General features: G+C 39.6%; 1 protein-coding gene across 12 annotated transcripts in view; it reads left to right on the top strand.

Annotated features, from left to right (window-relative positions):
- RC3H1 (ring finger and CCCH-type domains 1) overlaps positions 1–16814 on the top strand; it is a 60828-nt gene that overhangs the window by 31617 nt on the left and 12397 nt on the right. For 11 of the 12 annotated variants that reach the window (XM_086753420.1, XM_086753419.1, XM_086753416.1 and 8 more), the window contains exons 4-13: positions 794–1033; positions 2141–2316; positions 3222–3422; positions 4396–4528; positions 6657–6775; positions 8763–8875; positions 12267–12548; positions 12865–13082; positions 14558–14934; positions 16066–16197. In XM_086753420.1, coding sequence (XP_086609546.1) covers positions 794–1033; positions 2141–2316; positions 3222–3422; positions 4396–4528; positions 6657–6775; positions 8763–8875; positions 12267–12548; positions 12865–13082; positions 14558–14934; positions 16066–16197 — 1991 coding nt within the window. The remainder of the gene's footprint in view (positions 1–793; positions 1034–2140; positions 2317–3221; positions 3423–4395; positions 4529–6656; positions 6776–8762; positions 8876–12266; positions 12549–12864; positions 13083–14557; positions 14935–16065; positions 16198–16814) is intronic. The other variant, XM_086753414.1, reaches the window with a different exon arrangement.

Raw genomic sequence — 16814 nt, 5'->3', positions numbered from 1 at the left:
ATTACATATGGTGGACTTGAAAAATCTGCCAACCGAAGTAGTAGAAGTGAGCATCATGGGCATCAGGTTTTCAAGAATTAATTTTTATGAAAAGCTGTCTTAAGCTTTTCTAACTAGTGTGATAGCAGTGTTGCTGTAAGTAGTAGTGTCCCAACAAACAAGCTCTGTGCTGTAGAACAAACTCAGTACAGGAGCCAGATGTCTAGTGAGTCATTTTTTCATTTAACCTGGATTCAGTGGTTCACAGCACATTTGTGAATCACAAGTTTTGCACATAATTAAGCATCACCCAAGCAGTTTTGGACTCATTTGTAAGTTCGGTTTGGCTAGACCAAAACAGTGGAGATACGAGATACAGGTAAGAAACTACATGTATTGTGAAAACAAGCAAATAGTCAAAGGAGGCAGTGATCCCTGAAGCCTGTGAATAAGGGAAGGACTGCAGTATGTTCCTACCCTTGAGGAGAGACCTGGGAATTTGTATGGGAGGGTGCAGGACAGACTTCCAACATGGGGAGAGAATTCATTAGAGGTTCCACCTTAGAGAGCCAAATCAGTCCCTCACAAGACTTAAACCTATGGGAAAGTGACTCCCAGGAACTGTTTGCATTTAATGCTGAGTAAAACAAACTGACAAAAATTAACTTCTGCTATGCCTTCTCTAGTGTTCTATTTAACAAAGTGGACATCAGGAGATCTAGGTTTGCACTTCTACAGTACAGTTGAAGAAGAGGCACAAGAAGAAGACATATGAAGTAGCTTGGGTTTTTTTCTGTTTCATTTTGTTTTGAAGGTGTGGGTCTTAACAGTACTACTCAGAGCGTGCTAAGTCGTCCCATGCAAAGGAAACTTGTGACATTAGTTCACTGCCAGCTAGTGGAGGAAGAAGGGCGGATCAGAGCCATGCGTGCAGCACGGTCGCTTGGTGAAAGAACAGTCACAGAGCTCATTCTTCAGCATCAAAACCCTCAGCAGCTCTCTTCCAACCTCTGGGCTGCTGTGAGAGCAAGAGGGTGCCAGTTCCTTGGACCAGGTAGGAAACATCACAGTACTTCTATACTAGAAGCAATTCAGAATTGAGGAGGACTGATAAATGGGTATCAAATTGCCTATGTGGTTTTATTAGGCAGTGGCTTAATTTTTTAATAGTAGGTCTTCAGAATTAATGATATATCTGTTGGACTGCTGTCATGGGCTTTCTTGCATTTTTTAGTGTTTTGGGAGTCTTCTATAAAACTCGGAATAATGTGTGTCCTTTTGTCTTGTGATAAGATAAAATGGGAAGGAGAATCTTGCTTAAAGCCCTTCTAGAAAAAGTAGAGTTACTAGAAGTGACTGGACATGCTTTTTTTTTTTTTCTTCTCTAGGGTAATAAGAAAAACAGTTGTGGGGAGAGTTTTGTTACATTTGGGATGTGTATCTGTGCACTTTTAAAAAGTTACATATGTAGAAATTACATTCCTTTTTATAGAATACTAAATCAATTTTGCTTAAAAAAAATTAATGAAGTCTCAGTACTGAAAATGTAAACTTCACTTATTTAGGACCAACAAAAATAATACCTTGAAATGTGAAGCCAGTTTCTTAAAATAAAGAAACTATCCCTGCTGAAACGAATGGAGGAAGACTAACTTTGGCATGATAACTTTTTCACTGCTGCAGGGGACAGAGCGGCTTGTTATCTAGCAAAATAGGCAGTGCTACAGCACCTAGTGTGTTTGTGTGGGCACTAATTGCTCTTTTACCTGCGTGAGAACCAACCTTACCCTTCCTCAGCCTGTCAAATTTTTCTACTGGGATAGATGTGGGATGTAGATAATACACTTTGAAAGTTCTTATAATCAAGACATATAGACAGGAACAAAGAAGTCTTCCTATCATCTGATACCCAAAATAGGACAAATAATAATTAAAAAAATTTGAAAGTCCTCTTGCCCCAGATGCAGACTGGGAATCTGAAATTGTTCCTTCCCTCTTTCTTTCTCTTTTTGCTTAGTTCCCTTCCCTGTCTGTGGGTTTGTGTGCTTTGTGAGGGGTTTGTAGCTGATCTCCTGCTTGTAGGGAAACAAGAAACTGTGCATGAATGTTTCTTGGTGTTCTCTCATCTTATGTCTCCTTCACATTTCTCCCCTGCCACCAGCAATGCAAGAGGAGGCTTTAAAGCTGGTTCTGCTGGCTCTGGAAGATGGATCTGCTTTGTCACGAAAGGTCTTGGTTCTCTTTGTGGTTCAGAGGCTGGAGCCGCGATTTCCTCAAGCTTCTAAAACTAGCATTGGGCATGTTGTCCAGCTGCTTTACAGAGCCTCGTGCTTCAAGGTACAAACATGATTCTCCTTGGAGATTTCATAATGTGGGAAAACGTTTCTTCATAGAACAAAAATGTTCTTCAATTTAAAATTAATTTTGATACGCATCCACAGCTTCTGAAAACTTATTTTTCCTGTCAGTTTTCATTGTCCTGTAACATGAAATGTGTACAAAAGTATGTGTAGTTAAGGAAAGTATTCGTATATAGAAAGTCTCACATGTATCTGGAGAATTCTTTGTTTTACAGCTAAGATGGCAATGTAGACTGAAATTGCAACCTTAAGCTGTAAATCTAAGTTTTAGCTCTGTCCAGGTTTAATAGATGCGTGGTAACAAAACCTGTGTGTAAGTCAGCATAATATACCTCCTTAAAGGAGTCTTAAAGCTGGAAAATCCCGAGTTCTGTTAATTGAGTGGTAGTGTGATTAGAAACATAGAAATATGAGACTCTTGGATATCAGAGCCATATAATGAGAAGTTAAGCTGCTTATTGGACTTTACAGTATTTAATAGTCCATTCCCAGGTGCTAAACCTAAATGTCATTCACTTAGGTAAATGAGGAAAAAAATCCTTTGTTGCTGCTATTTGTACAAATTTTTTGTTTGTACCCTCAAAATTCTGCAATACAAGCAAAATACTTTGATTGGAGGAGTAAGGTGTGGATGGTGTAAAGTGGTTCAGGAAGTGTGACCCAGTATCTGGGTCAGAGTCTGAGAAAATGATGTTTGGTATCCATTTTGCAGTTTATTACAAGTGTGTTATTTTAGTAGGAACTAGTGTTCACTCCATAGTATCACAGTTCGGTTTAGTTTGGGAGGAAGAATTGTTGCTGACTGAAGATTTCACTTGCCTTGGACTTTACATAATCTCTGGCTTATCCTGCTTAATTGTTTGGCTCGTTTCTCCCCATTAGGTGACAAAGCGAGATGAGGATTCCTCCCTGATGCAACTGAAGGAGGAATTTCGGACTTACGAAGCTCTGAGAAGGGAACATGATTCCCAGATAGTTCAAATAGCTATGGAAGCAGGTTTACGCATTGCACCGGATCAGTGGTCCTCACTGTTGTACGGAGACCAGTCTCACAAATCCCACATGCAGTCTATCATTGACAAGGTAAAGCCATCTAAAATCAGCCCAGTCTATTTTGTTTGCAACTGTAGTAGACAGAAATGCTTGTAATGTGAATTTACAAATTGTGCCCATATGTACTCACTTTACCCATCAATCTTTTGCCCTGTTATTTCAAAGCCCGTTATAGCCTAAATAATTAGAATATATATTTGTAACCTAATGAATGTAGCTCCCTCTGCCATCCTGCCGTCTCTTTCTGCAGATGGGAAACCACAGAGGTTTAGCTACAGGGCTGGAATATGTCCTTTCTGAAGAGCTGATAACTGCACATGTAGTAACAGAGGTTAATGGTTCATGTTTCCAGGCAGGAAGCTAGTGCATAAGTTGAAAGAAAAAAAAAAATCTCGTACTTTATAGTTGAAGTGTGGCTGCTGTGGAGGAAGATTAGCTTCAGGATCAGTCTTCTATATATATGTGCACTTGCCCATCTTTACACATCTGACAGACATCTCCTAAAGGATCTAAGTAGAATGAAAGGATTAGAAATACTGAAATTGTGTGATGTTAGTAAATGGAACATTGCTAGCTGTCTTTGTCTTTCAACCATCTTTATTGTCTCTTTATTGTCTGCTGTACGCAATTTAAAGCAGGGTGCAAACCTATTGGTTCAGGGATTGGAGATGTAGACTTCAGAAATCTAAATTAAATGGTTTCTAATATTCTGTGGTGTTTTTTCTGGGTGCCAGCACAACACAGAAAAAATAGATCACATTGCTAGTAATAATACTAGCCTTTGTTCTGGCTATTTAGAGCTATATTTTAACCTGCAATGTCAAAGGATTGTGTATTTTTAGTGCTAGAGAAGGAATGTAATAGAAGGTGCTGAAATGGGCTTGTGCAAAAAACGTTTTGCTCTAGTTTTGGAAGATAGCTCTTGTGAGCTTATGGGAGCAACCTTTAGAAACCATGAGGATTGCTTTGTCTGTAGAAAGTTAATTATTATAATTTTTTTAAGTTGCAGACCCCAGCCTCGTTTGCACAGAGTGTTCAGGAATTAACTATTGCTCTTCAGAGGACTGGTGATCCAGCTAACCTGAATCGTCTTCGACCTCACCTAGAGCTCCTGGCAAATATTGACCCTAGTCCAGGTAAGACTAGATATTTTATAAAAACCTTTAACCTGCAGTTTAGCAGGAGGAGCTCAACACTGTTGAAGGATTGCAAGCTGTTCATCAAGTGGAAGGAAACATCCTCTAACTCATAAACTTAAGGTTCTTAAGTGGTATTCACAACCAGCCTGGGAACAGCGGTAATCTGTGTGAGGAACTGAACTATTCTGAAGCTGAAGTAAACTCAGTAGTATGGCAGGAATAATTTCACCACCTCTGTAAAGAGAGCTTCCTTCTTTGACACACTGGATGAGGGTAGATGAGGGTGTTGAATATATATAACCCTGTGTGGTTACGTGGTGTATACTTGATACTGGGCAATGCTAACTGAGGGGTGTGGCAGCAGTCTTAGCTTCCTCCTTGTCCCTGTTTTAGTACACATGCAGCTATTGAAACAAGATTTGCAAAGCATCAGGGAGATTGATAGAACCGCTGTGCTTAATGCAGAGCTTTAGCTGTCACTCTGAGATATATTTTTCTCTCTAGTTCTTTACCAGAGCAAATAATTTGATGCAAACTAGGGGAAGGCTTCAAGGAAACACTTACCTGATTAAGGAATTCCATTAATTTATCTAAAAACTCTGTCTTTTTCTTTGTTCTAGAAATCCTGTATATTAGTTTTTGATCTGAGATCTCTAGCCTGCAGACTTTACAGTCAGAAGATTATCTTAGAGGCATCTTATAATCATAGGACATCCTCTGTGTAAACAATTTTGGATTTCAAGGTAGAATTTTGATAGATTGAATAAACAGAAACTGAGCATAAGACAGTCTAGACAAGAAGGTTTTGTTATCCCGGGGAATTCAGTATTTTTCTTGTTAATATATAATTCTGCAAAGGTGTGAAAGCCAGTCTGGGAAGGAAGAGTTAGTTGGAAAGAGTATAACTGGGAAATGAAAGCTAAGCTGTTGACAGCAGCACTGTGAGGATGGACTGCCTGAGGGAGAAGGGAAGGGACAGAACAGAGAGCGCTGTTGCTGACGTTTATTTTGTACCCATTAGCATTTGTAAAATCAATATTAATATCAAAACAACATAAATGCCTAAACATGACTTCAGGAGACAAAAAGTTGTAGTTCTTCGTTTCTGTTTGTTTAAACAAATAAACTTACCTTTCAAGTGAGGACCAGTTATACTTTAGTTAAAGGAGATGTAGTGCTTTCTTCCCAAATCTTTCATACTGTAACAAGTCAGGGACAAAACTGTGTATTGCAGATTTGTTAGCCCACAGCTGTTATAGGAAGTGGAATCACTAACAGCCTCACTCAGTTTCAGAAGGTGAGTCTGATCTTGATGTTTCTCTTCTCTGCTGTTGAGTTGCTTCCCTGTTGTTCTGTAGGTACGTTGAAGTTTCCCCTGGAAAAATTTAATCCTTGAGTGAAATAAAATGTAATTGTGCTAAAGATCTTGAAAGGTATTTAGTAAAGCACTTTGAGGTCCCATATTTTGCAGCAGAGTGTGTAGGCACACAGTGGAAGTGTCAGCTACTGGAACAGATTAAATGATTAAAGTAGTAAATTGTCTGGAAAGAAGTGCCCCTATAGAATTAAGACTGTGCAATTAATTCACACTGCTCTATGTTAAATGGTGGTTTGGTACACAGATTTGCCTTGTGACATTTTCCCACGTGAGAGGCATCGATTTCTGACGTCCAGTGACTGTGGCTGTGTGATCTAGGCCAGTGGTGATGGTATTTGTACAGAAAGATTTTACCTAGAGGAGTGTGAATGCGAAGGGGGATTTTCAACCTCATTTTTTTCATTATGTGCAGAGCTTGTACGAGGCATTTGCTCTGGGGGTTCTTGTGGGATATGAAAGCTCTGGTAAAACGAAATCATTGGACATGGTAGTAGTAGTTTTACTGGCTCATTTGGTATTTTTTGTGGTTCAGTCTTGAATCTGTATGTAGCTTTATTCTTTACACGGTACATATCCTTGAATTAAGGTGCTGAACGCTTTTTATATAATGACACACGTTTCTGATAAAACCTGTTGGTTGTCTAGTGAAGCTTTGTGATACTGATGGTTTCTTTGTGCCTGGTTTTGGAAAATCCTTCTGACTTTACTTTTTCTTTTTGTATTTTCTGTTTGCTGTCAATGCAATAGATGCTCCACCTCCGACGTGGGAACAACTGGAAAATGGACTAGTTGCTGTGAGGACTGTGGTTCATGGCTTAGTTGATTACATCCAGAATCACAGCAAGAAAGGAACAGATCAGCAACTGGTAAAAGCTAAGTTACTTAGGAAATGCTTACCCCTAAATTTTGTGGACTGTATTCAGTAGTAGATATTTACTAATGTTCTCTATAGAGATTTGGTTTGACAAGAAGCTGATTAAAAATATCACTGCTGCATCATATTCATGAAAAAAGAAACAAGAAAGGAAAAATACCCAAATCAACATAACCCCCCTCCAGTACTTGTTGCATTAACTTGCACAGCTCACTAGGATGAAAAGGAAACAGTCTGATCTAGCTGCAGGCTTATAGAGATGAATAAGCATTCCTCCTGACAACAGGGAGGGGAAGAGAAGCAGAGGTGCCTAGTGCTGTGATCTGTGGGAGTTTTCTTGGGTTTTAATGTGACACGTTGCAGCCAGATGGCTCTGTTAATTAAATGATTCTTGTACCTGTGCTTAACGCTCTGTAGAGTGTGAAGATTTGGGAAGACTTAACATAAAGGAGCAATCCAAATTCCTGAAGCAAATTTTTTTTGTTCCAGATATGAAATTGTTGCCTAATATATGTTAGCTTATCTCATAGCATCACATGTTCTTTTGATCTCATTTTGTGGTAAAGCTAAGCTGATATAAATGCAAACTGCTGCTGAAAGATGAAGCTGCCTGTCACACATTCCCACTCCCTCTCTTGCTTTGGCACTCATCCTCTTGGAGAGCTGGTTTGGAGAGCTGAACTAGTAGAAAGATTACCTCTGCCAAATGAAAAAAAAAAAGAAAAAGCAAAATCAAAGTGAATTATTTCTGCTGTTTTACCTTTTTGCATTCGCTGGGATGCCTAATGAGCACTGTTGCCAGTAAAAGGAAAAGTGGTAGGAATACACAAGTGGAAGTTGGGGAAGAAGAAACACTGAGAGTTTTGTTCTGGCGAGACCATCACCTAGAGCTGGTACATGCTGTGCTGCTTGGAAGGGAGCCCAGAGCCTCCCAGGTGGGAAAGGGGACATCTGCTTAGTATTGGGCAGAATTTTGCTGGCTGGCAACAGTGGCTAGCAGGGAGCTGTACAGCTTATGTACACCCTGCCTACGTCCTTTTTTCACTACAGTAGGTGGCAAAAACAAACAAAAAAAACCCAATTTTCGGATGCCTTCTTACGGATTTACATCTTGTGGCTGAGTTTCTCAGAAAGCAAGAGTTTACTTTTACAGACCTTTTCCTCAGTGTGAACTCTGACAGTGTATTTCTGTTTCTGATTTAGTTCTGCCATAAAAACTAGTTGGAACCTAAGTGTCTTTGAGACCACCTCTAGCCTTCTGTCAAAAATTATTTATAGAGACTGGCAAATGGGCATACATGCAGAGTGTTAAGTCATTGTTTCTTGGGAAACTTAAAAATACAGAAGAGAACCCATACCTTGCTGATCTGTAGGAGTAAGATTGCATTTTCAACTATTGACTGAAATGACAGATAGTTAAGAGATTTTTAGTCCACAAGGAGGTAAAAGGGAACTTGATGAAATTAAACTCTGAGAGATCAAACAGATACTCAAGTGCTGTTTTGAGCTAACAGAAAGCAAGGCAAAAGTAACTGACTAAATTATGTTTATTTTCAGTCTACCACAAAGCTTGGTGAATATTTGGTAATTTCTGATTAAGCATGGGGGTTTTTGTTTGGTTTTTTTTGTTTGTTTGTTTGGTTTTTTTCCCAGCCTTTATCAGTTTTGTCCACTTAACTGTTTCCTGAAACATACAGCTGTGTCAGTCAAGCTCCAGTAAGGAATTGGAATAAAAATGTTTTAAAAACCTGATAGTCACTTAGTTGTCAAAATATCTACTCTTGAATCCATTAGTTCTGTTGAGGAGCCAAACATGAGTACTGCTCCAGTCATTTATTTCATGTTAGGTACTTCTGGAACATTTAAATTGAAGGAATTATCAGCAGTCAAAGACAGGGCCTTTAATAAGAGGATACATTCAGCTCTTGGTTAAGTCACTTATATTCAGATATCTCACCTGGTTTCTTTTACCTTGTCAGCCTCCTCAGCACAGCAAGTACAAGACATACATGTGCCGAGACATGAAACAGAGAGGAGGATGCCCGCGAGGGGCCAGCTGCACCTTTGCACATTCACAGGAGGAGCTAGAAAAGTAAGTGTACCTCTTATGGTAGGAATCACTCCAAACTTTGTTTCATCTTATCTGTAAGAGTTATTTTTCATATCTAGGAATGGGGAGAGAAGGCATAACTAGTTTGTTAAATTAGCAAGAATTAAAATTAAAAACTTCTAACAGTCATCTCTTAGGTTTTGAAACGGTTTGTTCTTAAATATCGACTATTTTGCTTTGTTCAGCAGTAATGCAGTTCTGAATGTTCATGTTGAAACAAGTGTTATTTGGGATTTTTGAAGGTGGGCTGTTTTTCTTCTTAAGTGAGACTCAACAGGCTGTTTGACTGTGTCCATTATGGTTGTTTATTTGTGTGTGTTTCTCATCTTGCCTCTGTATTCGGGTGTGAGAAGTCAGTTACTGGCAGTTTTCCAGATGTAGGGGCTCTCCTGTGCTGCTAGGGCTATCCAGAGAGCTGAAAACAAGCATTGCAAGTTTTTGTTCAGCAACAGTTGTGCCGTGGAACTCTTGGACAGATTGCACATGCAGTAACCTAAAAGTGGTTAAAGCTATTGTTGAAGAGTTAAAAAATGGTGGTCCTTTGAAGTCTGCAGTAGGTGAATTGTATTCATTACAGATGTAGGAGGCACTCAGTTACACAAGAGCAAGCTGCTGCTATTCTGAGGGCTGTTTTATTTTATTTTTTGAAAGTAAACTTGATTATTTAGGAATTAAAGTAAATACAATGTATTTTATGCACTGTTTGGTTTTGGGGCTAAAATAATTCAATTTTTTCAAGAAAAGACATTTTTTTCAGTCAGGTATCAACTGCAAAGATTTGAAAACGATACACAATCTTTCTTTTTTTTTTTTTTCCTCAAAAATCTAAAACTTGAAGCATTACTACAATAGTTCACGGGCTGTATAGCCAGATGCAGTGCATAGGCAAAACAGGAAGGAAAAAAGAGCAGAGCGTGTGTTGGGATGACAAAGACAGTTATTCAAATGAACGGAGAACAGGACTTTGATACTTGTGTTCTGCATAAACAGTTGGGGTTTTTACCCTTTTGTCATGGTGTTAAGAAAATGGAGATTGGTAGTGCTGGTTTGGATGGTTAACAAAGGTCAGTATCAATGCCTCTGTACTAGTTGTATGTATCAAGAGCTGTTCATCAGCTTTGTGGGTGGAAGAGGCCTACTTTGTCCAGACTGGCTTGTATGCCTTAGTAATAAATTTGTTGTGGGATGGAATGAATGCTTGTTCTGTTTCAGGTTGCAGCAGTTTCTGTAGGTGGTTGGGGAACTTTGAGTTCAGATTCTTCCTTGTACCTTTTATCTGTGCTCAATTCCTTTGAGTAGATACTGTATTAGTGTTCCTCCTTTTAAAAGTGTTCAGTACGAGTGATAGGCGTTGCTTTTGCTGTATAGTTCCGGTATATATGTAGCTTTAAGTTTTCAGGAAGGTTACAGGGAAGTATGTGGTAATGCCTTAGAGAGCAAATTATAATCTAAATTTGCTTAAACAGCAGCTGATTCCCTTCTTGGCAAGGGATAAAGACCCAGTATGCATAGGCAAGTATTAAACTTGTTTAGATTATTTTTGTCCCACACGTGTGGAGACTGCAACAAAGGTCCACAAAATTGTGCAGAGAAATCCAGAGGGCAGCACTTTGCAACTTCTGTTCTTTCTACGTATTTTGCTGTGGTGGGTGCTGTATAAATTCCTCCTGTCACTATGATAGAGTGGGTGTGTAGACACATGCACCGGTCCCTCTTGAGCGTTCTGTTGCGTTCTGTGTGAATGGGCAGGGATGGCCAATCCTTATCTTGCAAGTTGCGTGCAAGCCTTCAGAGAGTCAGGAGCCATCAGACACTGTACCTCTGTGAGACCTGATGGAAGGCAGATGTCCAGAAGTTATTGGCAGGGAGAACATGGCAATGGTTTCCCAACCTGCTGCTGCTGCGTTGCAGGGAGAAACTGGCTTGGTATTGAACAGGATGCCAAAGTGAAGCTGTTAAGTGCAGCCTGGGGAGCTCACTTTGGCTTGCTGGCATGTGTCCAGCTGACTTGCATGGCTCACATGAGATGCCAGAACAACTTCTGAGCAGCACGTGTTTAGAAAGCTGTGGTCTGTCCCTATTCAGGTGCTTCTGCTGTGATGATAGCCTGGTTTTACTCCCTTTAAATGCATTCTGGATTTTGTCTATATAGCTTGAATTTATAGTTTGATTATGTGGGTAAAGATTAATCCCACCAGGAAATTGGGGTGTGTATGGAGTTAGGAATGTGGCTAGAAGATAGTCAATTAACTGTCACAGATGAACTGCTCAAACTCATATAGCAAGACTACACTTGGACTGAATATACGGTCACATCTAAAAAAAACCAAAACAACAAAACCCCACAACAACAAAAAACCTCTTTGGCTTCTGCATTGCTGTTAATGCTGTGCATATGGGCAAAAATAAAGATTACTTGAAGATTCAATAATAGAGTATAACTGCCCTCTTATTTTCTACAATAATGTGTGTACCTTCCTGGTTGTGTTACCATCTCACTTTGCTTGTTAGATAGGATGCAAGAGTCTTCGCTTCAACTCTGTTGAAACTTTTTTGGATAGGAAATGGCCTCTTATTTGCCAGTATAAACAGCAGGAACACTCAGGCCTGCAAATATGCCCTCCCACTTACATTCTGGGATCTAAGATAATGGCAGAATGTTTAGTGGAGGATCTTCACCTCTGGAATTTGCACTCTTTGGTCCAAAACTGTCAGTCTTCTAATTCTTGTGGAACACTAGTTAAAAGGCTCATGTTTGTTCAGACATACCAGAAGCGGTTTTTGCTGCAAACGCTTAATTTATCAAACAGTGCAAATGGTGTAAGCTGCATATTGGTATATTGACATGAATCTTAACAAACTATGCTTTAAAAGATACCACATGGCAATGAAGGCTTAACTTGGCTTGTGGTTGGACAAATGACACACAAAGGAATCTGTTAATCTTTTGTCACTTTAATTTTCTACTATTTCTTCTCTGAATAAAATAAACTCTAATAGTCTGCGATTCTTACTCTGAAGCTTCTGTTACTACAGGTAATATTTTATGTGATGTTTTGTTTTAGTTTTATTTTGTACAGTTGAAACGCATCTATGTATAGGAAAGAAGATTTTTAACTTGCTGTGTGAAGTGTAGCTGTGGATTCTGGGTGTATTTCACATAAAAAAGTCTATCCTTGTTCTTATAATTGAACTGTTAATGGCAGCTTCAAGTAGCAGTGAAGTTGTAGTTTAACATATTCATAATAAATTTCTCCGAAGCCCTTAAGAAACTTGAATTAAAACTTGAAGCTTCTGGTAGCATCTGTGTTGAAAATGCAACTGCTACTAGTTTTTTGTTTCAATTTTTAATGACTGGTTTCTTTTTCTGAAGATTCCGTAAAATGAACAAGCGTCTGGTTCCCAGAAGACCCCTGAGTGCCTCCCTGGGCCAGCTAAATGAGGTGGGCCTGCCTTCAGGAGCTATCCTCTCGGAGGAAGGGGGAGTGGACTTGCCCAATAGGAAAACTTCAGCTCTGCCAAATGGAATTGTGTCAACGGGCAGCACGGTGACGCAGCTAATTTCTCGCGGGACTGACTCCGGTTATGAAACTGCTCTGAAGCCAGGGAAGATGGACCATCTGAGTAGCAGTGCCCCTGGATCCCCTCCTGACTTGTACGGATCTTCCTAACTGTTGTTCAAAGTGTCATATGTGTAAATATGCAGTAGAAACAAAGTAAACCCATTCTCTATAAAAGAAACAGAACAGGGGAGGTTTGGGTTTGATTTTCTTTTTTAAGTTATTAAAGAGTAGAGTAGAAAACTGAAGCTAAAACTCTAAACTGCTTTAATTCCTTTTTTTGCTTGTGTTTTAATTGGAGAGGGGGGTGTAAGCCTTCAGAAGGTGGAATATAGACAAAGAACAGTGTTTTAAAGTACAATGTGCTATATATCAGGCCTTCATGAGCAGTGCTGTCTTTCTACTTTTTAGGCTGGAATCTGTCCCCAAGAGCCCTATTTCTGCCTTACCAGTGAACCCTCATCCTGTGCCCACGCGGGCACCAACAGATCTGCCTTCGGTGTCTGTCACCAAGCAGTTGCAAATGGTACCACGAGGGTCTCAGCTGTATAATACTCAGCAAGCAGATATGTTTTATCAGGATCCTAGAGGAGCTGCCCCACCATTTGAGCCAGCACCCTACCAACAAGGTAAGTTTGAGAGCAAGATCTGTCTTTTATTTTCATGTTAACTTTGTTCTCTCACCTCACTCTAGTGTTTAAGTTAACACTTAAGCCCTTAAGATGGAGTTTTCTTGCATATCACGTGGATTATAGGCAATAATTTGGTGGTGGCGTAATAAAATGGAAATTATTAGGCTTTCTGTGTCTTGACTGAGGACTTCAATGCAAGTGAAAATAGAGGTTTGTATCCATCCAGTGTAGCAAATCCAACTGGGTTAGATCAGGGATCTGGTAATCCTTAATTCAGTTTGACTTGGCGAAAACAAGAATAACGCTTTACCAGCAGAGGGATCTGTGCTTGAGGGGTGAAAGTACTTATGTCCTAATGAAAAGTGTATGAGTGTTTCAGAAATGTCTGCACTGCATCTGATGAGTAGAGACAAGTGAAATTAGAGGGCTGGGAACAAAAAGAAAACCTCATTAAAAAGGAAATAAGACAAAACGTTCTAAGTAGGAAGAGACCAAGTGGAAAAAAGTAATATTGAAGGGAACTAAAAAGAAAAGGTATGGCTATATATGGTGACAGAGAATGGTTCTTATACCACATCGGATTATAGAGAGAAATGACATGAAGTGAAGTTAACGTGAAAGAAAAATAAGGAATGAAAGTCCAAAAGAAGAATAAAAAGCCCCTAGAACGGAAGGGGCTGATGATACCAAAGAAAGTTGCAGAGCATTTTGAAGGGGGGAAAAAAAAAGTTGAGAGTTTGATTGTGTGCAAATGAAGATCTGAGTTGTCCAGAAAGTTAGATGCAAAGGTTGATGATGTGCACGTATTCATGAATATTTTTAAATTGTCTATAAGACATCCCAGATAGGTTACTAAAACCTTGAGGTAACTAGAAGGTGTGATCTGAGAAGTCTTTGGTGATTCACAGTGCTGAAATTTCCTTCTACTGTTCAAGAGGTAGAACAAATCTTTACATAACTTGTAGTTCTAATTAATCCAAGTTTCTTTACACAGGTAGAGCCTCTGATATGTGGGGGCAAATTAAATTTTATTTGTGTGGATAAAGATGTACAGCCTAATCTTCAGTTTACTTTTTAGGTCTTGCCTAGCTAAAAGTGTTCCTATCAATCTGCAGAGACATTCTAGTGAATTATTTCTATTTACTATGCTAGCAGGACTTCTGTGACACCTGTGGTAGGCTCTGTCTCATCACCTCTTTTCCAACTACTGTAACCTTTACACCTTGCTGGTATCTTATATAATTAAACTGTGTTGCTTGAGCTTTGGATCAGCTTTTGCTTTTTCTAGGTTTTCTGAGGTTAATTTTTGAGTAAAAGTACCGGTTAGACAGTAGGAGCAAACAGCAAATGTGAATTAATTTTTCCCATTCTCTTCATGACACTTGTAGACTAGAGTATTTGAAACTGTTTTTGTGGACGGTTATAATAATCACTTTCTGTATCTTATGTTTTTCCCTCTTGCCTTATTGCAGGGGTTTACTATCCCACTCAGTCCATGTCTCGCTTTGTCCGACCTCCTCCTTCAGCTCCTGAACCTGCTCCACCTTACTTAGATCATTACCCACCCTACCTTCAGGACCGTGTGGTGAGCCCGCAGTACACGCAGCCGCAGCAGTATCCTCCAATGGGACAACCCATATACCCACCACACTACGACAGCCGGCGCGTATATCCCCCGGTCCAGCCATACCAGCGAGAGGAGATTGTCCGAGGAAGCCCTGTACCCATTGAAATTCCGCAAGCAGCTGTACCTTCCTACGTACCTGAATCCAGAGACAGATACCAGCAAACAGAGGGTTATTGCCCAGTGGCTCCACATCTCAGTCAGATCAGACCTTCATGCCACAGGGTATGGTTTTTATGTTGTGGTTTTTTGGTTGTTTGAGAGAGAAAATATAAACTGCTTGACAAGTTGAATATTTTGGCAGGAAGGTGGTGCAACTGCTGGTGGCTGCAGGTGGGTTTTGTGAGGAATTAGAAGTTTGAACTTTAAGAAGGAGTACATTTGACGAAGCTGATCAAAAACTGGAAGCCATTTTAGTTACTAGTCAACTCTGGAATTGTAATGATGTTAATATGTAAAAGAGCAGGCTGCTACTTAGTGCTCGAAGTAGAAAAGCTTAGTAATTAATTTTGTAAATCTCAGATGGCCCTGACTTCTCCAACAAAGAGTAGACTAGAGAGGGCTGCTCTCTTTCCAGTGCAGATTAAATACTGTGTGCAAATGGTCACGTGTGCATTCTTGTACTGGCCATCTCTCTGCCTAATAAATGAATATGCAAACATACATCCCTTGATGAAGGAACTGAAAAGTCTGCCTTTCCTAATTTTCTCTACTTTAAGATTGCCAACTGGAGGGTCTTCCTAGTAGAAGGGTACGAACTTGTTTTGGTAAATCACCAGCTGGAATGGAGTCCTGTAAAGTAGTTGGACTTAGGTAGTTGTAATTCAGATGAAGGGCTCTAAATCATATCGCTGAGTACAGGAAGCTTAATGTAGCTTATAGCTGATCTGTTTTGAGTTTGACACATTTGTGGGATGTTTAATTCTGTACAAAATAAATATTAAATGCAAACTAACAGTGACTAGGTTGCGATATGTATAGTTCTACCACTTTCCCCTGTATGACTGAAATGGGGACTTGTCATGCTGGAGCATGTTCCAGTGGAAACTTTACCAAGTTGGAACACAGAATTATGTTGAGCTACCTGTGAGTTAGAAGGTTAGTAGTTTTCAAGTTAGAAACACTGAGTTAGTTGAGGATCTAACCAGTTTTGGGCAAAGAATGTTCCTTGCCTTTGGGGTGTTTTGAACTAACACTCTGTAGAGGAACATGCACGTCCTATATTAAAGATGAAAGTTAGACTTTAACAAAGTGATCATTACTTATTATTGTAATGTACTGTCTATTTGCTGTATCTTGCTTTTCTTGCAGTATACTGTTGGGGTATTTTGTAATGTATTTCTGCCTTAATTTCAGCCACATCCCAGCCTGGACGAACTTCACCGCCGAAGGAAAGAGATCATGGCCCAGCTAGAAGAGAGGAAGGTGATTTCTCCACCTCCTTTTGCGCCATCACCAACCTTGCCTCATCCTTTTCATTCAGAGGAGGTAAGCATATTTTGACAAAGTGTGACTTACTAGCATGTTTAGAAAATACTTTGGAGTTTGAGTGCACTGATAAGTGAAGATATTAAGAAAATTAGAACAGTACAGTGTTGACAGGTGTTGGAGGGGTTAGGTTTTGTGCTCCAGGTTGGAAGTCCTTATACTGCAGTCTCCAGTCTCTCCATTAGCAGTTGATTCTCTGATCTACAACTGATTCTAAGCTATCTGCTTTTGGTGCAACCAAGACAATTAGTTTTAAGCCCTTGCTAATTGAAGTAGTCAGTCTTCACGGTTACTGGACTTTGCTTCATTTGCTTCTGACATGTTTAGAATTAAGTAACAGTAAAGGTTTGGGGTTTTGGTTTTTTTGGTTTGGTTTTTTGGTTTTGTTTGGTTGGGGTTTTTTTTTTTTTTTGTTTTTTGTTTTTTTTTTTTTGTTTAAACCAAGGTCAAAATATCACTTTTATACTGGCCAAGTGAACAGTCAGCACTGGGAGTGTAGCCAGGTGATCAGGTTGTCACACATTTCATGTTTGCTGTGGCCCAATTCCAAATGGTGATGTATCCAATACAAAAAAAAAAATCCTGGTGGTGTTTTTCTTCAAGTTCACTGTTGTTGA

The sequence above is a fragment of the Chlamydotis macqueenii genome, chromosome 8 (genome assembly GCF_036417535.1).
Source record: "Chlamydotis macqueenii isolate bChlMac1 chromosome 8, bChlMac1.mat, whole genome shotgun sequence".
Classification (NCBI taxonomy): Eukaryota; Metazoa; Chordata; class Aves; order Otidiformes; family Otididae; genus Chlamydotis; species Chlamydotis macqueenii.
The sequence above is the reverse complement of the archived record's forward strand: the minus strand, read 5'-3'. Positions and strand labels throughout refer to the sequence as shown.